General features: G+C 31.5%; 1 protein-coding gene across 2 annotated transcripts in view; it reads right to left on the bottom strand.

Annotated features, from left to right (window-relative positions):
* LOC148620159 (netrin receptor UNC5B-a-like) overlaps positions 1 to 5,880 on the bottom strand; it is a 47,150-nt gene extending 41,270 nt beyond the window's left edge. Inside the window, exon 1 of one of the 2 annotated variants that reach the window (XM_088580785.1) lies at positions 5,529 to 5,880. In XM_088580785.1, coding sequence (XP_088436911.1) covers positions 5,529 to 5,601 — 73 coding nt within the window. In that variant the 5' untranslated portion in view covers positions 5,602 to 5,880. The remainder of the gene's footprint in view (positions 1 to 5,528) is intronic. The other variant, XM_088580786.1, reaches the window with a different exon arrangement.
* Between the last annotated feature and the right edge of the window lie 21,017 nt (positions 5,881 to 26,897).

Raw genomic sequence — 26,897 nt, 5'->3', positions numbered from 1 at the left:
AGCATTTATTTTTTTTCTAGCAGTAGTAGGGGAAATGTATTCTATTGAACATTTATATTTATAGTCTCAAGTAATTTCACAACATGAGATTGTCATTCTGTTGTTTAATCTTTCCCTGCCTTAATGGGTTTATCAATGCATCGTTCAATCACTTTGACATTTTAAACATCAAAGTAATTATAACATGTATTAGTGTTATATGAATGATATTAGGTTTGAATTTCGGAAAGACGTGCATTACCAAATGCTTTCGTCCAAAATAATCATTTCTTTTTCAATTTTTCAAAATGATACAGCAAATTTCATCCATATATTTTAACGCTTGAGGTAAAAGACCGTAGGATTTAAGAGCTCTTATAACTTTTATTAAGTATCAGTTTTTGTAAGAATCGTGCGAATTCTGCAATATGTGATAAACCCCCAAAAAGACACATTTTTATATTGGTTATTTTAAGTTGTTTTGTGGGTCTATAGGATGAAATTTATAAGTATTTATTTCAATCTGTCACAATCGAAAACACAATAGTTGCAATTGTATTCCAATGTCATTTACAGAGTTATCTCCATTGATTTTGAATTTAACAAAACATACTTTATCATTTTAATATCGCGTAAGATCGAAGATTGTATGAAAAGCTACATGCTAATTTCAGTCTAGTATAACACTTTAAACAAAATATTATAAAAATACAAATATGTAGGCTTTTGAAGCATGTATCCCATTTTGCATGGCTCTTAGATTGAGAGGTACTTAAAATACAAATGTTCCCCTTCGGTTATTCATCAAGCCGCATAAAAGATGCGGTATAGAAAAATGTATTCGATATCAAGCATGTCGACAATCTATTCAAAGCAGGTCTTTCAGTACACAATACTATTGAAGATCAAAAATGAACAACGAATACGGACCCTATAATTAAGTTGAAAATGTCTACAATTTATAATTTAAAAACCCTCGTTTGTGGAACAGGTGTACCCTTTTGTTGCATATCATTCAGGCGATCACTATATTTGTTTGGGCACTTTAAATATATGATGTTTTGACACTCGACTGCACGAAATTTATATAACCTCATAACCTCCTTAGCTAACACATAGTGATGACTTTATATAAAGTTATTTCAATCCCTTCAGCTTTGAAAAAGGAAAATAAAAGATAATAAAAGTCATAGGCCAATAAGACATTGACCGTTTAAATGTGACACAAACCGAAACCGAAGGTAGAAGTAACTAGTGATTTCTCCTACGAACCCATATCGACCGGTAAAAATTATACATATGTAGACTTTTCTATACGAAATTTACTCACTGAAATAAGATTGAATCCATAATTTGTGAAGTGAAAACAAGTCAATATGAAAGCTAATCAAACATCAATAAAATTAGATATACTGACAACATCTAAATCCACAAGACAAATCTCTTTCTAATTTTTTTAAGATAGCGACTTGTGATTATGAACACTTTCATGAAATGAAAGAGATGTAAGAATCTGAACTGCTATTTTTGTCTACACTGATGGCCTCATGTTTGTAATTCTTAATGCAAACGATGTTTCTATTCAATATCTTGCCCACAGTTCGGTAAAAATATAGTTATTTTCTTTATGCATCTTCAGAACGTTCCATATGGACATTACTGAAGAGTTAAGTAGCACTCCACCTAAAATCATGCAAAATGTGATTCATGGTTGGAGAGCCTACATATTTTTATTTTATATTGTTTAAATTGTTATAGTCAACAGAAACTGACATGTAATTTTTCATATAACCCTTGCTCTTAGAAATAAAAATTATATAGAATATACTGTAAAATTCATAACTAAGGGCGATAACTCTGTAAATAACAATAGAAAAATAGAACACAATAGAAACTGCTCTATTTTCAATTTAGATTATCTCCTAAGAGCAGACAGATTGGAATGAATAATTATACATTTCATCATATAGATCTATAAAGCAACTTAATAACAAAAATAAAAATATGTAGCCTTTTTTAAGGTGTATCACATTTTGTAGAATTTGCATGATTATTACAAAGACTGCTACTTAAATCAACAACACAACGAATGAATGCTCTTCTATGAAAGCTATGTTGACCTTCCAAATATTGTGATAAAAATCAGACTTACATATTATTAGCATATATATATACTTTCCTTACAGATTCTGGATATGTGCATATGCATCGCTCTTCGTGTGATTTCAATTAAGCAGGTGTTAGTTCTATCACTGTTATACTGATAAAACTATCATTTGTAATGTTTTCTACTGACCCAGTGCCATCCCTTTCACTGAAACACGTATTTAGCAAAGATGACAAGAGTTGATAAATGTTTTGTAGAGTCACTTTAAGAAGTTTATATTTCGAGTACAGTGTAATACAAAGAGAACAAATTCCACTACTCTAGTATTTAATGTGATAAGAAGTAAACAACCTTGATGAGCGTAAATGAAGTAAAAGTAGCATTTCAACGGTATAAACGTAAGGAAATCCCTGTGAAATCAATGTAGATGCCAAACGAACAAGGGACGAATGGAAAGTCGTTCAGTACAAAGAACCATAAAATTACACAGTGGGACAATTGAACAGGTACAAAGTAAACTAACACCAGTGGTTAACATGGAAGTTCTGGAAGATTGAGGAAGTTTTTTTCTTCAAAGCAACCGAGGGGCAGCTTTTGAAAAGACAAGTCCGATTGAAGATCCCCGTGAAATCTAGGACTTAGGTATGAATACGGTTATTCACTGGATATTTTGTATAGATTTTAATAGATTTATCCAGTGGAGAACTTTCGTCCTGCGAAAAAATCTTTCAAACATTTGGGCCCAGCGCTTTATATAAAAAAATTACAACATTTTGTGGTATAATGCAATATATGTGTTGAAAAGGTGCTTATTATGTTGATAGTATTCTAGGTTATATAAATAGTAAGTGAAATATCGTTGAATTTAAAACAATATTAGATAGTCGATTCATCTCACAGTAATCTACACTGTCTAGAAAACCCAAATAAACTTAGTTTTCATATACAAACACAGCAATCGATTACAATAATAATCTTTCAATAATAGTAAAATTTGACGTTCTAGACCTTAGGCACAATGTTTGTTCAATCAGAACAACCTGATCGGCTCGTTTACCTATCCAATCAACTTAGTTTATAATAGATATTTGGCACTTTGTTAGATTAAATAATGAATATAAACTACCAACCTATCTTTTAGTTCACCCTCACAATTTCGTGAAAAATAAAACGCCAACTTTGTTTATATTTGGTATATGTTAGTCGATTTTATTTCTTTCGTGTATCATTAAAAAAATAACGATTGCCAATGTCATAATGATCCTTTGTTAAATATGTTAAAAGTGGCAGGGAACGTGTAGTAAATATCTAGTTTTCTTGATTTTTTTTCCATTAAGAGGCTGTCCATGTAAAAATCTGGCAGATCCTATGATAAGGGTGGCACAGGGTAAATTTTATCTAACTGAAATTTGTGTTCCAATGTAATGTATATACCGTATGTATGTCAAAAAGCATAAAGTTTGTATTGAAATCGACAAATGGATTGCTTAGAAAATGATTTGAAAGTTATCTAACAAAGCAACCTAATTTTGCTCAAATTGAATAGTTATCTTCTTTTTTCAATGAATTTTAATGCTTTCTATGTCATTTATTTCTCTTTTATCGTTGTAGTAAATCCAATATCAACATTCAAATTTGAGAAAGGATGCACTTGTTATATGAAATGGGTGAAAACATATTGAAAACAAAATTTGTTATGTGTCAACAACTGCCTGGTTTTTGCATGGACCATTCTTAAAAAAAACAATGAATTCTTGTCGTTTACTCTTTTGCAAATATTTCATCAGTACAGTACCAAAAACCCGTAGGTTAAGCCCTTCAACACAATACCTTTGAAGCATTATTCTCATACTAAGTAAAATTGTCTTGAACAAAAATGATAATAGTCCATGTCCTACCACTTTCGTGATAGTAAGCACCATTCAATTCATTTCTAACATCTTTGTCAATTGTTGATTAAAGGGGTTTATTACAAATTTCCTTGCATCCCAGTCTTTCAAATTACATTAATTTGTAAATGTTAGCAAAATTATTTTTAGCAGTCTTTGACTTTCTGTAACTATACTTTTAATTTGTTAAATTGCAATTCAAATGCGTCAGTCTCATTGCAGTTAAGACATATACAAACAGGTGTAACTTCAATTACTGGTACTCTGATAAAATAATCATTAGAACATGTATCCCACTGACCCACACCACCCAACTAATTACAGAGATTCTTAAGCCTAGATGACAGACACTGATAAATCGAGAATTTGGTTTGTCGATATATACAAAGGACAACACCATCAATGTCCCTGTGAAAAGATTCATAAAATTTACTTCACAGATGATCCATTCCTATTCATATATATAAAGGGAGAACTTACATTACGCTTATTCTTAGTAAAAGTTATTTTATAAATTAAAAAAAAATGTTACAAATAACCCTGAATATACAAATATATCAGATTGCCATTTCTGAAGATTGTTATATGAAATGTCGCAATGGGTGCTTCAATATTTATTAACAGAATATTTTGCAGCATATACTCATGAAACACCAAATATAATGTAACAAAAAAACCCTTCCCTTACAACTTGCCAATTTATAATGCTATCAAAGTCCATTCACATTTACAAGATGAACATAAACTGGAATACCTTAATGGTATCAGCTTATTCTAAACAATACGTTATGTTATAATTCATTCTCATTGTGAGATTCGTTATATTACAGAAATATGGATTAGATATATTAAAAAAGCAAACACAATTTCTTATGCTATAGACGATGTTAAAAATCGCATTTAATTGATCGTTAGGAAATGTTTTTAAATGAAGAAAATGTGAATATTTCATTGTTAATAGAACAATGCACATGTGTATAAAACTTCATTGATTTAGCTTGATTACTATCCGACTTCCCTTTTGATTGAAAGTGCACTTTATGAACAAAGAGTCACTACAAATCAAAAAGATCCCTGCTGTTAAATGCATGGCTATGGAAGATACTTGAATTTATAATGCTGTAATAAAGAATATGTTTCCTTCATCTTTTGAAATAAGCATAGACGGGTCAAGGAGGGAGAGTCGAGGGCGCAACCTTATGTTCGAAAAATTTGGTTGATTAAATAGTTAAACTTAAAACTCACTCCATTGCCCCCTCAGGCCAGTCATTTCAGCCCCACCCCACCCCCAACCTCTTTTCGGAATTTCTGGATCTGCCACTGGTCAGGCAATATCGTTTGGCTTAACCAGTATATATCATCTTTATACCAATATATAAAATCATTAAATAAATATTAAAGTGTTTTTACAATATGTTATAATGACATTGAGAAATAATCCTTCAATTAGTAGTTAACTAAAAGTTAAGTACCCTTAAGAAACCGACAAAGTAAACACTAAATAAAGGTGTATGAACTTAAATAAACATTGAAAACCTCAAAGTTTAGCTTACCTGTCGTGTTTGTGCTTCGAACAAATAGTGCAATAAATCCAATAAAAATCCATGATTTTGTTAAAATTGCCATGAGTGAAAAATATTTGATGTACACACATATCCTATTGACAGCTATTTCTCAATACTTTAATTTCCTCTATCCCAAAATTATTTCAACAATTCTACATGATACAAAATCAACATATTCAACACAAAAATGCAGAGGTATACAGCTTATCGAGAATTTAAATCCGAGTAAAAACACAAAATTACAGAAAAAACATTTTAGAAAGGTTCACTCTGATACTGGTTAAATCCACACGATAAATGTAAGGCTATTCCACTGTGCTGTTTTAGGTGAAATAACAATAACAAAGGCACACGAGAGGCGTTGCTGCAGGAAAATGCCCTCACATGCCAATCAGAATCTTAACTACGCCCACTAGTTGTTAAATGACACCTTCTAATAATTCATTGAAAAAAAATGTATTCAATAGCAGTAACATAGAATTAAATACTTAAAATTTTAAGTTATTTTCTGTTATTTTAAGTTGTTTTTTTTTTTTAAATCAATTAAGTAGTGATGTTTTCTACTATCACTATACTCATATAATGATAAATATCATAATGACAAATAACATCAATCAATATTAAGAACAGAGGATTTTTAAAAACAGACATTAAACAGTATAATATTTTTAGATAATACGGACTTGTCTTGCTTTATGTCGCATAGAAACGTTACTTTAATTTCGAGTAAATATTAACGTTCTTGCTCATACTTTAAACATATAGTGTAACTACACATATTGTTTTGTCCATTCAACATTTATTGAGTTGCTACATGATTTAAAAACTTTTTTTTACATTACTACAATGTATTTAATGGTTTTATGAACATTATGTTTACGATACATGTAGAAGATTGTCAAATAATACTTCCTTTGCAAAAAGGCTAACGCATTGAACTTTGTAACAACATTCTTCACAAAGGCCATTCCTTTCTAAATAGGCAAATTAAGTGTTCAAAATCCACTTCATTTTCATGTTTGCAAATTGTCAGTGTGCTTTTATGATACTAATCACACCTTATTTGCTACTTTAATCATCCAAATGAAAACCAAATTATCCGACTTTATCGCATGGCAGTATTTGAAGAGGTATTTCAATTACCATTATAATGACCCCTATATTTTACCTTAATGTAAAGTTTATGCCTTGTTGGTTACTGGCCATTTGAAACAGGCAATGTACATGCGGGATACCACGAATAACAAAACCCACTGGACAAATGATTTCGAAAGCTTTCACAGCAAATCAAATGCGCTATTTATCAATGTCTATTGGTTATAATGAGGAAGGTTGATTTAGGTCAGTGGGAAAACATATTCAACTGGTTATTCTGTAATTGAAACAACACCTGGCTTCTGGTACGTTGGTTTCCCTTGAAGTGTTTGTTGTTCATTCCTTGTCATGTCCGTCGTAGTCGTTATAATGAATTAGAATCTGGTTAGACAAAAAGCATTAAACTTCAGAATGTAAAAGGGCAGAGACATTATAAATCAAAACAACTTTCAAAAAAAGATACTTTAACATAATTTGCAATTTCTGGTTGCACTAATGTATTAAAAAGCGGACCTTTGGGGAATTACTCATCCATATTTTCAAATTTTCATAAAATAGGTTTAAGGCTATCGTTTATCGTATAACGTCCGTCAAACATGTAACAGCAATTGATGTTTTCTTTGCATCTTTTAAAATTTGCTAAAAACCACAGACTCCTTGTATTGTGAACAAAACTCTATGAAACTTACAATGCATGTTTTTATAGCGAAAACAAAATAACCCATTTAATACCAATGATAAGATGTTTTGAATCAATGATACACAAAAAAGATATTTCAACTTTAAACATGTGAAATGTGGTGAGATTGCGGTCATACCTAGCACCCCTTTGCGTTGTTATTTTCAATACTGTTATAACAGATGAAAGAACACTTTTTATTGCTTTTCATACTCTGTAATTTCACCACTGCCATACATGAACTAGTTTTGTAAATGTCAACTTCATCATCTTTCAACTGTTACTATTCGAAATCAGGTAATGTTACTAGTATTTCAAGATAAGAAATTCGTTGCAAAAATAAACTTATCGACTGAAGTTATTTTACCTTTCCTTACCATCAGCAAAAACTCCATTGGTAAATGTTTTTTATACATTAATTATTTGACTGATTCAGTAATTTTAGGAGAAAAAATGCCTCTAGCGCTTCAGAGACTTGATGATTGTTTTGAAACAATCTGTATTGTTAAAAAAAACTTGCATGTATCTATGAGACAATTCAATTGATCGATGTAAAGCCATTTAAAGATAAAACTATAAGTATCAATTTGTAGATCCAGATGTTCACATGATTCTTTCCAACATTATGTAAGAACTATTAATGGGCAAGTTTGTCATTAGCATAAACCTTGTTTAAGGAGAAACACTTCTTAAAAATAAATGCAGCTCAAAGAACTGCTATGGCGAGGATGTCAAAATTGATGTGTTATTGTATTAGAAGAGGGTTTGTCTGTCAAAACAAGCTTTTTGTACTGATTTGATAAAGCAAACAACATTCTTGATCAGAATGATTAGTTAGCTTGTTTGTAAATTAGAAGAGTTTCTTTGTTTATTTTTGTTCGGAAGGGAGGGTCGAAACAGGTGCTTTATTATCTTAAAATGTAGTTCATAACATTATGTGTATTAACATGCACTCTCTATTTAAGTAAATTAAGACAAATGCAACCTGCCATGCTAGTTTCTAACTTCTTTTGCATCAACCATTTTTAACTTAATAGGAAACAGACGCTTGATTCAATTTATTCTTCTTTCATACACCAAGTCGTCTAAAGGGAGTAAAAAATTAAGTCAGTATTTACGTAATCATGGTAAGTACATCTTAACCAATATGACCTCTTTGCCACCTAACGTAATAACCCTTTCAATATTCCCGACTTTGACTTCGTTTCATTAAATTTTTAGTGAAGTAAATTCCTAAAACGGCAAAATGGTTTACTGTCCAATATGAGCAATTGACAGCAGTAAACTTCAAATTCAAATATTTGGTCTGCTAGATCTGCTATTAGTACTTGGATGTTAATAAATGACTTATTTCAAACCATTCTAAGACAAAAATGTTTATTCTTTCTTAGACAGCCAAAATGGTTGTCGTGTGTTGTAGGGTAACACCCCTTTAAAAAATGCTTAAATGACTTGCATTCCGTAAATATGAAAAATGGACTATTGTATTTACTGTCGTATATTATATAATAATGTAAATAAACAAATTTTCGATGGTAATTTATTTTAGACTTATTCTGCGAGTAAGAAAAGTACGTGAAAATAAGTCATTGGAAATAATTCCTTTAATTTTTAAGGAATACATGTATGTTAGGGAGAGAGTTAGGCACATTATTGAAAAAAAGGATGAAACGCTGAAAAAAATATCCCCCAAATTAAGTTGAACTTTCAATGGCAGATGCGACCTCCGGAAGCCCCTTTCTAGAATGTTTATTAATTGTGCACAGAAATTGATCAAAATCGAACCTCTGGATCTGCATCTGACCTCAGGACGTTTTCTGTTGGATTATAAAAGTTACACTTGCCATGCCTAGAACTTCTCTCACAGAATCATTTCAGTGCCTGTCGGTTATAAAGCGCAGGCAAACATGCTTTACTTAAGATTGGCAAGATTTGATTTCATTGCCTGTCTTGTTTCAGAATGATATATAACCGTATGTTAGGTGTGTCAGGAATCAATTCACGTGATTAGGTGTTGAAATAAAGATAAGATGCATGTTCAGATCTACAACGTCGAATATCCTACATGGCAGATACCTCGTTATCTCCTAAGAATGCTGCGCTGCAGTTTTTTTTTTTTTAATTTATTCAAATTTCTTAAAAATTGTTTCCAATTTGCCAATGAGCACGTGGCTACAAAAAGTTCCTAGAGGTTGGAAGAATGAATTTTCATCATTGTAAGAAATGAGTTTTAATATCTTAAACAGTATCTAATTTTGGATTAGTAAAACATATGCATTGGACGTTCGGTCCGACTTTTCTAAAATGTTTTACATGACCTTTCTTACAAGGGGTTTTAAGCGCCATTTTCCTCGTGCGTGTCTGTGTAATTTTCTTCTTGTTTCTTACTCTCTTTTAACATAATGTGACTTCATTTGACAAAAGAAAAGAACAACCATTTTGAAAATGATCTCTTTAAGATACAAAACGGACCTATTTTTGTAGTTTCCTTTTATCAATATTATGTTGAAAATGTATATTAAGAAAGTAAATGGCTATATATTACAATTGATCTGCGTTGGACGCAGACATACTGATATCCGAGAGTAATGCAAGAATATTACTTCCATAATTTACTCAGAGTGAACTGTAATTTTGTAATACTTTTTTTGGAATGCTTGACAAATGGATGGATAAAATAAGAGATATAATTAAATCAAGACATATTTAAACGAATCAAGAGAAATATGTAATACATGTACAGTTTTCCATGTGAATTGTCCCTTGTATTCAGATAAACAATATGGCTTGAGTTAGATCCAAATATAGCATTGAAAAAAAAACTGGCCTTTTAAAAAAATATTGAAATATCTTCCCCGATTGCTATACGGTAAGAAATTAATACCAATGAGTTTACAAACAAAACAGTAATTGTTGCGATTATTTTATTTTTCACACCACTACAACTGATTTAAAATGCAACTCACATGTATAATTTTACCATAAAAAGTTAAAAATACTTTACCGAATTTAAAAACAAACGCAAAATAATATAATGCACGCAATAATTTATGATTTTACAATATATCTTACATTTCTTGTAAAACAAGATCTCATGAAGAGGTTAGAAAGAATACACAAACACAAATAGGGACCATTAGTAGTTAGATTTAAATATTGAAAAAATATGTCTAACATTAACTGTAAAAGTACAAAATATCATAAAATCTCAAGACACTCCATGAAAAAAGCATGTGTTTTTTTCTCTTGCAAATATTTACATATAATGGTGCGTTTAGTGCATAAACCTTACAAACAGGTAGGTATTGTTATTTGAGAGTTTAAATCGATGGATAGTATTCATTATTAAAACTTTTTCTGGAATTGAATGAATGTACGAGAGTACTTTGAACAAATAAAGTGGTCTCTCGAGTGTTTGTTTGAATTATGATATTCTCAAGTCTACAAAAAAGTGCATATGTATTTAACATTTGATGCAGTAACTGAAATAGCCGACTAGCTTACTCTTTCATTCCTTTGTATTTTTTCATAATTTCAGTGTTTAGTATCGTATCTTAACCAATGAGAATGGTTAGTAAATGTTTTTGAAGTCCTTTGTCCCCGGTGTTTTTTTTTTGTTTTGTTTTTTTTTCAAATGCTTTTTTTAATTTTTAATTAAGTGATTGATTTTAATTTGATAATGTAAATATTTGATAAAGAAAGATGCAATTAGGATTCTTTTTTTTTGGGGGGGGGGGTATTCAGAGGGAATGGGGAATGGGGTGGTATATAGTGTCCATGGGAAGTTTATTCATGAGCTGTAAGTAATAATTCGTTCAATATAGGAATAAAATGTTCTGAGTTAAGCTTATTTAACAGGTTTTAAACCCTTTTGAAATGTCGTCACTATTGTTCCACTGACTCAGATTAAATCTTACCATATCAGCGCACCAAGTTCAAGACCTATTTACTTTGTTATTTTGGTTATTTCTTTTTCTTTGTTGAGTGTGTGTGTGTTTTCTTTGTTGTGTGTGAGTGTGTCTGTTCTTTATCCCTTGATCATTTCGTATTTTATTACAGTTCTGACTCTGGTTCCTTTGATATCACCTCAAATAATGCCAAAATGTTTTAACTTTAAAGTAAATATTAAATTTCAATTAGCTATATTACATCTTCCTAATTGTAATCGAAATGAGACGGGCATGTTCAGGTATGAAAACAGAAAGAATATCTGCTTGAATGGGAATCTAGTACCAAACAGAATGCTTTGAAATGAGTTGTTTGCGACATGTGTTGGTATGTGGGACAGAAGAAAAAACATACTGTGACTGCTATAATCTGATAGCTAATCCGCCTCATTCTGGAATTCAAAAATACTCAAATGGTATTTGGTGGCTAATGTTTTGTATTTTGGGGAACCAATATGACTGTAGACCAGTTTCAAAGAACTTGTTTCCATTTTCACACCAGATTGTAACATTTGATTAAAAAGTTAGTTTTATGTGTTTTGTTTGTATTCTTTCTTATAGAGGTGCAGTTAACGGAAGGTAGAATTTTGTGGTATGATAATGTTTGGAGATTTTTGTCCTAAATAGAAAATGTAATGACATTCTCGCGTGTCTTATGGACTTTTAATGTTTTCGTTTCTTTATAAGGGACACAGATTTATATCTTCAATACCCACATTTAAAAAACAAAAATGAAATCTCTGGTTTAGGTTAAACTTACACTTAAGGGTCCTTGGGTTGTACAAATTAGTGGTTAACTGTTTGACAACTGATACAATCATGATTTGTTTATATGTTTTTATCTGTAGCTGCTATTTAAGTCAATCAAAGACGCTTTGAAAATGTTTTTTGTGAACATTGACTTAACATGTAATCCATTTGACTTTTTAAATCTTCTCACGGATTTTGGTTATTTTTCTACTTATGTTAACAAAGCAATCTTGTCAAGCTCCTCGAAGCGCCAGACGTTCTTTCCGTCTCTTACTTAAAACTTTTCGCTGCAGACAGACCTTCCGAAACTCTCGGACACTTTTTAAATAAAACGTCGTATGACAATCGGATAACGTCGAGTAAAATCATTCACTTTTTCCGGACTTAACAAGATTCTTGCAGAGGGCTGCAACTTCTAGAGAATTTCGAAAGTCAAACGCTGTTTCGGAGCTTGCAATTCTTATATTAACTGAAATGGTAGGCACGAGATTAAGAACATTCCTGTAATTATTTTTTCTATTACGCTATATGTTAGAAAAGTGAAATTTTTGACAGACTTACCTGCCCTTGAAATGTTCTGTTTAAGTGCCTTTCAATGAAACATAACTCAGTTTACCAATTTTGTCGTTTGTCCTTGATTCATTCTGATGGTACAAATTAAACTTTCGTCGTGGTGGGTTTTTTCCGTGCTTCACCAACTGCATGATTCTTACAAAGACTGACACTTTAAAATACGAATTGTTATAGAGATGAATTTGCTTGGTGATTGTTGATCTCATTGTATCCTGACAATTTATTTTAAGTGTGACTATATAAGAACTAATCTAAAACCAAGATGTTGTGGGCAATGTAAATCACTAAGTCAGCGCGGCCCTTTGATGAATTAAATAACTTTACTTACTGGAAAAAAATCAAATGTGTTGATATATAAGCAAGCATGTATACTAATTCCTTTATTTATATTCCTTTCAAACATAATGTGTTTGATATTACAGCAGATAAGTAATCTGGCAAAAAATTCTGTTTTGAATTCTTAATAATTAATCATACAGAATCAGCCAGTATAAGAATTAATATCCTAAAGTACTGCTTATTTGAGAGTGGTGGCTCCTTTTAAGAGGAAACGGAATCTCGTGTCAAAGTCATTTTATTTAATTGCCGCCTAATAATCCAAATATAGCCATATTGTCCAGTGCAAATACCCTAGAGGCCAATTACAATATTTCGAATCAATTATGCGAAGTGTACATATTCAAGTTAGCGGACGATGGATCTTTTTCGATTACTTCCAATGCTCGGTTGACTTATGACTTGTAAATCTACATCGAAATTCTTTTTGAAAATCGCTATACATGACATATTTGTTCGAGTCATTGTTTTCTTTAGATACTTTCAAAATAAGGACTCAACTGAAACAGTGATTGTCAAAAAAGGGGGATTTAATAACGAAAGTTATATTATATTATATTTTTTTAATCTAAACCATACTATTGGTACTAAATCTTCATTAATGTATACCTTGATATCATCAAACATTTTTTTAAATACTTTCTGAAAAGTAAACTTAATTGAAGCACAAAATTAAGCAGGTTATTTTTTTACCGTTTCAGTTTTTTAAACCCTATTGACAAACATATATATACCCATCATATAGGTATGTAATTTTTTAGCATTTTCAGTCGATTAACGGACGTTTCTTGTCTTTTAACCTTGAATACTGTAACAATCTCCTAATTTCACTTTCAAAATGCACGAAAATTAAAAATAAATATAATAAAATAAAATAAATAAAATAAAAATAATAAATTCCAATGCTCTCAACATCAGCAATAGTTTTTGTGGAAGTAGGTCATATTCATAAATGGGTTCTCAACATAATACATGAAATTTCTTTCCAAAGTTTTAGCAAGCTATCTGTTGTTGCTTCTGAATGCCAAAAGGGGTAATGAGAATAAGTCAACAAAGGGTCTAAGAGCGTCAGACATCAAGACAATCTAAAGCCATGTAAATGGAATAATTATGAAAGGATTCAACAATAAAAGAAATCATAATTCTATCAAATCTATGTTAAAAGCATTGGTAAATATTTGAAGCCGAAAGGATTCTGTTTGTACTCGTTTAAAACAAGCTTGGTACTTTAATATCATCTTGAAGCAGTTTAATAGCATGTACATCTGTTGCAGGATTACTTCTACAAACCAACTGGTACCGGAGCTACATAGTTTTTTTTATCATCCTTCAACATTTATATAATGATAGCTTCTTTGATGTTTCATGTTTCTTTCCTCTAACATAATATTTATTCTTATCTGTAAATTCCAACAAGCTCTGTACTCTTATAACTTAATTAAATTCAAACGATTCATGTTGAACAATAAATGACTGACCGTCGTTGCGCCTTGTGTCGCTTATACTTCCAATACATGTGTAAAGGTCATAAAAGAAAATTTCATAAAAGAGAAATGAAAGGGACCAGGATTCGAATGGTAAAAAACATAATCCAGGGAATACGAGTATACAGAGGAAACAAACACACCAAACAATTAGAATAAAATAACCAAATTAATACGCACATAGAAACAAAAGGAAAATTAGCAACCCAGGGTCCAATAAATATCGGAAGCATGACCCAGTGCAATGGCAGGGTAGCGTCCTTTGTTTTTCTACAAATACCCGCCAAGTTGCTCATAGGAAGACGATAGAAGAACAACATTGAAAAATCAAGGGTACCACGATTCTAGCAGATATCAATAGAATTAATCCAGGGACAAAGACCAGACATGAAAAACAGACGAAAAACATAACGACGAGCATAAAGTAGCTAAAATAATACACACAAAGTAACAAATGTAAATGAGCAATTCATTATGGAATCATTACATATCTTGAGTTATTGATAGTCTGTATTTTTTTTTTTTTTTTTTTTTTTTTTTTTTTTTTTTTTAATTAATGTTTTTTATTTCCATATTTGGTCATGATTTTACTGGTTTAAAGTTTGTTTATTAAATTGTGACATATCTGTCCTTCTCTATTTTTTATTTACATATGCCTGTAAATCAATTGTCTATCCATTTAGATGCTTCGGTATTTTGGCCAATTTTTATTCACATGTCTATTTTTTCTTTCTTCGGTATCCATATTTTTTCTTGTCACTCTCTCAGATTGTTGTTTTCAAGTAAATGGGCCTGCTAAATTGAGCTGCGTGTCCTTCCAGAATTGTCAACAGTTTCCAGCATTGAATGGATGTTAATCAAATACCAGCAGGTTTACTACCACTAGATCGTTAGATTGCGTAGATGAATTGATTCTTGGCATCATGTTTTGCTTTATTACTGGTGGTGGTAATTCAATTTTAGGGACAACTTTTCAGATTGAGTGGAAGTTAATCTAATTCATAGTTGTGAATGTTTCATACAATATGTTTCCCTAATCGATTTGATCTGTTGACTTTTGCACTGTATAGTCTACATGGACGTTTAGTATTTGGAAACCAATATTCTTAACAGTCAGTCTCTGTAAGAATGGCCGTGGAAGAAACATGGTATGAGAGAACTACTCATTTTTAAAGCATAATTTTTCTATTTGCACCATCGGATTCAAGGAAAACAGACAAGATTTTCCATTTTATTTTTGTAAACTGAGTTATAATTTTATTGAAATGCACTTAAAATGAACATTTCAAGGGAAGATAACTCTGTCAAAAACGATTTTAAACATTTTACAAATTTCTGAGCAATGCCAGCGATGCAGAGATCAAATACAGGTTTTTTTTGCAAATAGAGAAAGCATTTTTGAGTTTAATTTGTCAAATTGATGGGTTTTTGACATGCATGTTTCTGATTTTCCCAGTTTTGCCCGATCCTTACTAGAACGTACACTAACGAACATGTCCATCGAACAATGTCATTGTAAAGATACTAGGACGAAATAAACTGGAATTAGGATTCTGATGGTTATCTAAAAGAAAATGATCCAGAAATATTGACTAAACAAAGAAAATAGACACACAGAAACAAAGAGCATCAAATAACCAAAGTAACATGGCAGACTCCACTAAAAACTGGGAGCATGGATCATCTGCATTATTCTGAGATGGAATTTTACGTTGAATTTGTCATAAAAAGGATTTTAGTTTTGTTTTTGTTTTAATTACAAGATATATACGTGCATAAGTAAGAATTTTGATTGAATTTGTCTTACACAACTCCTAATATTCCTTATCGAAACTTGCAACAAATGTAAGTGGGATTTGTGTATTTATCCATTTTTTGAACATTGCTCCTAACATTCCTTATCCAGTTGCTTAGCCTTTTTCTCAATTGTCTCAAGTAAATATAATGCATTTTATAAACTATGACCTTTTTATGTTGCTTGAATCATTGGGTTTTTTATTCACAATATTAAAACTAAATATAACTCAAATGATCAGACAAGATCGATATCTGTTAAATACTAACCAGAAGAAATTGATTGATTAAAGAAACATGCAGCTGTATATGTTACGTGTAAAACTGAGTTAGTAGTACATATCTAGTACAGGTTAACATGCAGAGGGTTTTTAAATTCATAATTTTATCAACTTTCTTAAATGCTTGAATCTGTAAGAATCGGGAAAAAAATTTAAAAAATAACGAACAACGCGATAAAGGCACATATATTTGACACTATTGGCACATTATCTAGTGGAGAAGAATTGACAGTTCTTTCGTCTTAGAAGTGTCAGAGATTGCATTAAAGCTAACTCAACAACTTATACGTGAGTGTACAAAATATGGCCAAAGGCAGCATGTTACATGTATTTGTCGTGGTGGTTAGTAAGATTTGGAAGATCTAGTATGTCTAATTAGTGATTTGAATACAATTTTAAGTAATGATATAAATAGAGGAAGTTGAGCAAAGATTTACTGGAATATGGTGATTTATAATGAAAAAAAAAAAAGACGGTAAATATTTCAATAGAGTTCAAAAAAAATAAGTACCAGTGTCATTCCTTAAAACCTTAGATATAGATCATATTTTAATCGTGATATTGACTTTTTTAAAATTTAGTTCATAGGAAGGTTGAAAAAGCAATCGCCTTATATCTTCTTGTATGTTTCTAAGATGAAATAGTATAAGTAATGGTCCTGTACAAGGAAAATCATACTTAACCTGATACTATAGGGACTATTGCCTGTCTTCGTAATATCTAGGTTTGCCGACGATTATGTATCTGTTCATTAATTCAAACAACCTTCCACGAAATCGTGTCTATCTTAATATGATATCATTTTAATCAAATTTTATAGTGTGCTTCTCTTCGTTAAATATTTTGTTGTAATATATATAGCTTCAAATATCACATAAACTAGATGAAATGAATGAAATGTATCATTTTTTGAATTTTAAGTACGATTAGATAGAGATAGCGGTCTAAATTTGATATTAAAGTTGTTTTTGATACAGTTGTTGAAAACCATTAAATTGATGTGAAATTTACTAGGTGTGTTAGTAAATTGACTTTGGATCCTTTTCCGTAACACATCTTTTTAAGTTGTTTATTTTCTGATGTTGAAAGACTTGGATACTTTTATATTCAGTTCAGGCGACCTTGTATACTCATTTTGCTACCCATAATGGCTATTGTTTAAGAAATAAATCACGGTAGCTGTATTTTATCATTGTTTACCACGAACTGGCCAATAATGTCGCATTGTCGCATTGTAGCAAATTATTCATATTTTTAAATAGACGTATGTGTTGGACGAAATGTTGGTCATGTGTTTATCACTTTTTTGTCATGGCTGTGGTCTAAAGAGCTTTGAAGCACGTCATATTAGAATTCATACAATAATCAATTCAAATAATACATTTTCTTTAGGATGCGATGCTAAGATGACAAGATGGTTCAACAGTTAAAAAGGTTATGATATAAAAAAAAACAAGGTCTATGTCTTATAACACTTAATGCAAACCACATCCGGTTATGTGAAGAAGTTACGTATTAGTATTCAGTACTTGTAGAAGTGGCACTATAGAACAAATCTAATTTTAAAAAATGTACTTGGTGTATCACTTTTTATTTAATTCAATTTTACGCCATTTACATTTAGTTGTTGAAAAAAAAATCTTTCAACGTTCGACTACTGATGCTTTTACATAGTGTAATAAAATGCCGTAGATGCATTCCTGTTTTAGTGCGAATTTTGCAATTGCTTGGGAACATACGTTCAGTCAAATTATGAGGTTAATTGGAGTTTCCTCTTCTTTGAACCATAGAGATAAAAACACCAACAAAGGGTGCATTTCACTTATGCAATGAAATATGTTGCATTTAAACAGCAACAGTGCGTATGGTATGCTAGCTTACATAAACATTGCCCTGATCAAAGGCCAGAATAGTTCAATAACTCCGTGGTTTATTTATCATTTGCTGAAGCAAAACTGAAACTCAAACTAGATTAGATCAATGTTTTACCACCTCTGAATTATGAAGACAACTATTAGAGCCAGTTACGTATCAATATCAAAACAACCATCAGACTAAGAAAAAGGACAACCAAATAAATAGCAAAACTATATCTTAATATATGTAAGTAATAAATAAATCAAATATAAATAAACTTTTTAAAAGAGTGATCAATGGAACCAAGGTTATAGCGGTAATCAAAAGAATGTAATCCAGGGACAAAGACCAGACATGGAAAACAAACATACAAAACAAAAAACATAAAGTAACTAAAATTATACATACAAAGTAACAAAAGCAAATGAGCAACTCGACCTCCACTAAACACTGGGAGCATGGACCAGGTGCACCGGCAGGGTAAGCGTCCTCTGTTTTTCTAGAAACACCCGCCGAGTTGTTCATAAAAAGTCATGTCCGAGGTAAACAAACGAGGAAAGGAAAACTATGATCCGTTGAATAAATCAATGTTCATGGTGCTGATGGATACACCATAACGATCCACGAGTTCATGATGACGACCATAAAACTTCTGTAGTGATGACTTCAATCTTGTAGCAACATAACCCTGTTCCAGAAGCCTATTTTTTAGAATAGGGATGTTGCCAGAGATGAAAGGAAAGTTGACAATTCTGAGTGAAAAGTCATCACGTTTGTCGTAAAGTTTGGTCAATAGTTTTCCTAAAAGTAATACAATTTCTACAATCGAGTAAAATATTTAGTGTACGCAGTTAATTAGGCTGGGTTTATTGTAATTAGACATTGTTTTAAGAATTTAGTTGTAATGAAAAATTAAAAGGAAACGTACGTTCAATTAAATAAAAAAGGGAAGAGCGTATATGTACATGCTTTGAAAAAAATGGATGGCTCAAAATGTTTTATGTCGGATATGACATATGTATTTAGAACGTGATTTTCTGATGCAGACGAACAGCGTGTGTTATAGGAAGTTGTGAATATTACCGTAGGTTAAAAATAGCCCCGTTCCTCATAGACAAAGCTGAAAATCATATTAATTCGCTGGCAAGGCAAAATAATTACTGAAAATAAATATGCGACTGGAACTTCCCCAGAGATGATGAACTAGACTTTCTCAAATAAATATGTTTGTTAAAAAAACAACAACAAATTGGTATATGATTAAGTATACATCATGTACTTAGAAAATATGCAATTCAGCCACGATTTATCAAATTTGATATCAAATCGTACATTAAAGATCATAGTTGTACACCTTGTATTGTTATGCATTCATCGATACGTATATTTTGGCAATTTTGCGTGCAGGCTATGCACAACTGACTGATAATTAGCCGTATAGTATATCAGGAAGGAGGACAACCTCGAGTTAAAAGAATCACCGCGCCTGCAATAACAGGTGTTCGTTCCTTGGCTTTTGAATACACATTATAGGCGGTAATTTACTTTGATGCAACGTGTATTTCTTATGATAAATCATCATTGTTATGTAATAAAAGACTAGGAAATCTAAAAACGTCTGTTTTAGATTTTCCTCAAAAAACATTTGTACTTTTTTCTAAAGTTTGTACCACTTGACTTTTCAGTTGTTTTCTCATTATAATTTGATGTAAGGCTTGAAATTAGGAACAATATTTTCCCACAAGAACAAACTGTTAATGACATCTGTACGATTAAACGTATAAATACATGAAACTGTAAATGTATTTGTTTTTGCGATGTACAACTAGAAATACTGTGAGCAATCTCACCAAGAGAATACGTAAGCTTCAAATCGACTCAAAAGTAAAATCCGTTTATTTGGATTTATCTCCTGTCATTCAACAGTAATTTTATTCCTTCATGCACATCTACATACATGTTACTTAATTTTCCTTTAAAATTTCATCAAAATCCCTTGAGCGGTTTATAAGGAGTTTCGCTTACAAGGAATGTGAACAGGCGGACGGACAGACGGCATACCGACGGGGTGATTCTTATACTTCCCCTAAACTGCGTTTGCGATTTACAGGTTTACAGATGATCGCATAAAATATAACTTGCGAGATCTAGTTTTAAAACTATAAAAAGATAATCTTCTTTTTATTTCCCAAAAAATCCACGAACTAACTAATATGTTTACCGCATAATTTGAGGATCGCTCTTATCGTGTATAACACGAGGGATTAAGTACACAACCCAAATTCCATGCACTTGTCTATATGAATTGCACAGCCTTGTGACAACTTTGCAATGATACCACATTGTAATTTCTCATGTTCTAAACTAGTGACAAAGTCAGATAATATTTACACCATTTACAGACAATGGTAATTGTATTCCAATCTCCGCTGGAATGCCCCAGCGTATGGATAAATCCCCTGACTAATATTCTGATGGAGCCTTAATTACAAAGTGTCACATTCTAACGACATTTAAAGTGATCGTTTTCAACTGATCCAATCAGATAATTCCCTTTGGTTCTAATGTTGATAATAATGGTTTATAATTAAATGAAGCAGCTCATTTTGTTATGATGGTATAGGTGTATTGGGTCTTAGATCTTCTACTGGTTAAAAATTAGTACTGTGTATATTTTATAATATCAGAACGGTCTCAAAATGACGCATTCAGGTCTGTTGATTTAGTCTCCTGAAAATATATTTTTGCAGTATATATTGATTTACACAAATTTTCCCGCTAATCCTTGTACATGAATAAAATATATATATTTAGCAAGAACTAGTTATTTTCTAAAATATTTTTTCCTTGCATCGCTCAGTAATTGTTTTTGCTTTCCTCCTAAATAAAATTTAGAATCATCCCCTTCTGAAATATAGGAAAATATATTTTTTTATCTAAATGTAACTCAATTCAATGTGTTTTTTTTAAGTAAATACAAGACCGAATGAAAATAGAAAGTCATTTTCTTACTTGGTTTCTTCTACACTAAACCCACATCATCGGTATTTACCCTCACGTCATTAGATAACAAATTTCTGCTTCTTGTTCCTTTCAAGAAAAGAAATGTTTTGAGTTCTGAAAGCATTGTTTTCCTTGTAAAATAAATCAGTATTTTTACAGTTTGCATCATCAATTATTTTACCTAATTTACTCATCAATCTATTTCTCGTTGAACGATGCATATGTTCGAATCAAGCTAAAAAACAAAAGTAAATAACGGAAAGTCGTTGTTAAGATCACTCAATTTCTGCTGCATTATGTAAGCGTATTTTCATTGTAATCTGTCCAGGAATATTTCAACATTTACAGCTATAGACGTAATTGAGTATCAGTTTAATGCAACATTTGGCTGGCGGCCATTGTTGGAGAGACTGGTACCCTTTCGTTAAACATCGAAACAAAATAGCACCAATTCTAGGTATGAAGACATTTGTAGCTTTTAATTTGCACGTGCACATTTTGCATTTTGAACTTCTACTCATATTATGACTTTTAGTCAACCTTTCTCAGAAGACAAGTATTGTGAAATAAACAAGTTCATCGAAAAAAAATACAAAACATTATATATGCAACTCTCTGGTACATGTGTAACAATTACCAATTATGCAGGCAGTGCGGTAACAACTTTTTTAGTTTAATATTTTCACGAAGTCGTTTCTAAAAGATGACTTCCAAATCAGGCATGTACCCCCTAATCCAAATCCATCCAATTTTAAAGAATTATATCAATTGAGGTGGAAAAACATTTAGAAAATATTAATACAAGAGTTCTGCTATCTTGACCAGTAATAAAATTTCATTGTAACTTTATTTAGAATTCATAAATAAAACTGCATCATGGTTATACAAAAAAAATGAAGAAATTAGTTAAAAGTCTAGAAAGTATGTATTTTTATCCATATGGTCAATAAAAGGATAATTGTCCCAACTGTTCTTTATTCATCCTTGAAGTGTCGGCATCTTCGTTTTATATATATATATATATTTGTTTTAAGGGGGGGATTTTTTTTCACTTCGTTTATGACTAATTACTTGAAATATATTCAACTCTCCCTTCACTCAACACAATATAGAGACGACAGTAAATCATCATTGGCGATGAGCATTGTCTTTAGAATCAAAAATAGAATTTCAAAAACAGTAACATAGTCTGCTACTTTTACTCAACTCGGAAGGAAACAGGCACAGTCTTCACTTCTTGACTTATACAGTCACTATGACAGAGTTCTGTAATTTCGTATGGAGGCGCAGAGATATGGATATTTCAACATCTAAATATAAAAACAAAACCTTAATTTGTACAATGTACACATTTGTGATAATTTTTTCTTTATTTTTTCTTTATATTTTTATTTAAATAACTTACTTCATTAAAGTAGAAATCATCACAGTTTTATCAAAGTATTAGTTTCACAATTTCTTTGGATAAATCATTGAAAGAAGTCTACAAACAGCTTGACAACGTTTTGATCACTCAAGTTGGTTTTCGTTACGTAAAGTAGATATTATTTTAAGCAGTCTGGGAACGTTTCAACAAACGTTGCATAATATCTTTTTTACATCATAAACAATATACGGAGACTAAATAAGATCCATCATCATTTTGGCATCTGGATAGTGCATGTACATGCTATCCAACAGATAAGACTCGTGTTAACTGAAAAAGTGCACTTGATGTTTAAATACTTGCATTAACAAAACATAATTGAGATAAACAAACATACTTTTTGTCATACCTGCATCTTTGGGTTTCGACAAAAAGCATAAAATAGCATTCTTTTGTGATCGCAAATACTTGATCGGCTTAATGATGAATAAACGTAACACGAAAATAATTATTAAGCAACTGAAGTATTAGTGATAGCTTTTAACATTAGACTGTACCTGTTGTTTTAAAGAAGCTTAGACTGTAATTAAACAAACTTGATAGATGTTTTCTCATCTATTCACCTTATGTTAAAAAGATGTGCTTGAAAAGTGGAAGAGCATCCGACTAAATAATCTAAATTCTTAAAGACTGCTTAAATCAGGGTTATGTTGCTACAAGATTGAAGTCATCACTACAGAAGTTTAATGGTCGTCATCATGAACTCGTGGAACGTTACGTATATCCATCTGCACAATGAAAACTGATTTGTTCAGCGTACCATAGTTTTCCTTTCCTCTTTCGTCTGCCCTGGACCCGACTTTTTATGATCAACTCGGCGCGTGTATCTAGAAAAACAGACAACGAGAAGGCTTAAATGTACCCTACCGGTGCACCTAGCCCATGCTCCCAGTTTTTAGTGGAATCCTAGTTGCTCATTTTTGTGACTTTGTATGTATTATTTTAGTTATTTTATGCCGAGAGGGTTGCCTGGTTTTTGTCCCTCGATTACGTTCTTTTGGTTTCCATTAGGATCTTGGTTCCTTTAATAACTCTTTGATTATTGTGCAGTGTATGCGTAAACAAGACAACAAAACTGTATCAACGATGTACAAATAGAAATTCTACGTAATTATGTTCTATAATCTGCTTGAAATTGCTTAAACCTCGACAAACGACATCAAAACTGCTTTCCTGGTATGTTATAAAACTAATATGTATTATGTCATAGTAGATACACGCTAACACCTGCGCTGACAAACATTCACCTTAGTTGCTACAGATCATCCCTCAGAATGAAATTTGGTAAAAATGTCGGTGTTGCATTACCAACGTGAAATAGCATTGACTTATAGTGGGAATGGACACGCTATTACCTGAATATATGAGGCAAACTTCACTAGCTAGCTAGTTTTTATGGTATGGTTAATTGCTAAATAAAGCTTTAAGTAAAGGAGATCAGAACTCTTGCCTACAAAACACATGAAAATTCATTTTTAAGTACTTCTATGTCAATGAACCAAGCAAAATGTATATAAGGTATGGTACATGAAGGAAAAATACACGCAGGGATTTAATTTCATTGTTCAATGGGTCATGGTTTTGCTTTCCTCGTTTGTCTACCCCGGACTTGATATTTTATGAGCAACTCGGCGGGTGTTTCTAGAAAAACAGAGGACGCTTACCCTACCGGTGAACCTGGTCCATGCTCCCAGTTTTTTAGTGGAGTCCGAGTTGCTCATTCACTTTTGTTACTTTGTATGTATGATTTTAGTTAGTTTATGTTCTTTGTTGTGTATGTCTGTTTTCCATGTCTGGTCTTTGTATCTGGGTTGCATTATTTTGATTACCGCTATAACTTTGGTTCCCTTGATTACTCTTTCAAGTATGTATGTCCTCCATATAACCTCCAGAAATGACCATCAAAGCGTTTGACTTTTATGATATGGATTAATTTTCCCTTATAGAACTAGTAAAAAATATCTACGTCACAGATGCTTCAGGATAAATTCGGTTGTTAACTAGATGTATTGAATATATTTGAGACAAAAAATGCCAAATTAAGGAAAATGATGTGTCACCCATTGCCATATTCTTACACAGAATTGTACTAGCAAAAGTACTGAAAAGTTTTAGTTGTGAATTTTGATATTTAAATCCATTTTAAGCGAGGGAAACATAAGAATTCATGAAAATATGTATATTATAACAACAAAGGAATTGCTTGAAATTTACCAAATTTCAGCAATTTCTATAGTAGTGGAGTGGTTTTTGGCCATCTAACGACTGGTTGAGCTGGTTTATATACATCGAATCACTTCTACTGATCTTCTACATTCTATATATACCAAAGTAAAACAACAATTATAATTGTAATAGTGTATAGGTGGAAGCCAATCATAAAATATGTTCACACAAAAATCAGTATAAGTATATTAATATGAGTACTTCGTCATATCTGCGGATATATTTCCTCATATTGAGATATTATCATTACTAACAGTGCTAATTTGAAGAATTGGTACTTGACTGACTTCCCATTTGTGTTGTTAAATATTAATGTATGTTGTTTAAGGTATGTTTGTACTAATATCATTATTAGTATGTTTCCTTTCCCATATTAATAACTCAACGGTTTATTTGAGTATCAGTATCCGTAAGAATCAGGCAGTGGGTAAAATATGGTATGAGAAAAATCCAGGACTTTGAAAGTTTAATTTGACTATTTGCACCATCAAAATAAAGATAAAAGATAAGATTATCCACTTATAATTTCTTGGAAATGCACTGAATATAAACATTTCAAGGACAGATATTTCTGTCAAAAACCTCATTTTTCTAACATTCTATTCAAATATTTCTGAGCAAATCATGTGATGCAGAGATTAAATAATGGTCTTTTCAAGTAGAGAAAACATGCTAGGGGATTAAACTGTCAGATCGTAGGTTTTTGACATGTATGTTCGCCTGATTATTATAAAAAAAAATAACTTAATATGAACAATCTTTATCTAAACTCATTCAATTCTATATTTATGCTTAAATTTAACATAAGCATTAATGATAAAACACAAAATATAGCATTGTTGTTTTGAATAAAACCTTTGTGTTATTTGTAAATTTTTTTTTTGGACATATGAATTGTCATCGTTCTGTTACCATGGCTTAAAACTCCTGTTGTCGGGGCCTTTCAGAGTTTGCTGGAGGATGTGTTTACACTTGTTGAAAACATTATTGTGACCTCGGAAAGTATTTACTTATTTGACTTTAGGTTATATGCTGATGTATGTTGTATTTCATCGTATCCATTCTTATTCCATATTTACATTGGTTTTATCATAGGGATCGTTATATAAAAGCTTGTTTCTTCGACTCGTTGTTTCCTACATGAAACAAACCATCGACAATTCTAATTTGTCTTTTCAATTTGATATCATTTAGTATCATGATGTGATCGCGTGTCACTTAAAAATCATAATGTTTCCATTTATCAACAGGTATCATGTCATAGAAAACCTGAAGCAACACCTGCAGTGATGAATATGAGCTTTTAAACTGTTAAATACTCATCTGACTGAAATATTGTCTATTTCTATGAGTTTAGATTTCTTTTAAGTTTGGTAATGATATGTGTAAACAAACAAAAATAATAGAAACTAATACATCACAATAATTTAAGTAAGTCACATTGTATGTCCATTTTGCTAAGCAAATTTTTGGTCTTTGCCTCCGCGGGCACTCGAACTCGTACCACTGTGACATCTATGGCAACACCGCCTGCACAAAGTCCAGCACCCTAGACCTCTCGGCCACATTGGCTATATAAAAATACAGCTAACAAAGGCTGGCCCAGTCTTCCTCGAAGGTTAAATCTAGGGCTGTAAATTAGTACACGATATATGGTAGGACGGGACAGCTAGATGAGCTTCGCAAATTTGAATTCTAACATCGTTGAAATTTTTCAGACATATATATTTTTATAAAAAAGGACTTTTTTTTTTTTTAATTTCCAAACATAATAAAACGCATTCGTTCATGCTATTCCTCTTTTTCTTTGTGTGTGTGTGTGTGTGTGTGTGTGTGTGTGTGTGTGTGTTATTTAATTAATTGTCTTTTATTATTTATTGCATAGAACATCTACAATCGACGCAAA

The sequence above is a fragment of the Perna viridis genome, chromosome 4 (genome assembly GCF_037379345.1).
Source record: "Perna viridis isolate PV_CMFRI_1.1 ecotype Kerala chromosome 4, ASM3737934v1, whole genome shotgun sequence".
In the NCBI taxonomy this organism is placed as follows: domain Eukaryota; kingdom Metazoa; phylum Mollusca; class Bivalvia; order Mytilida; family Mytilidae; genus Perna; species Perna viridis.
This window is presented reverse-complemented; position numbering and strand designations above follow the sequence as displayed.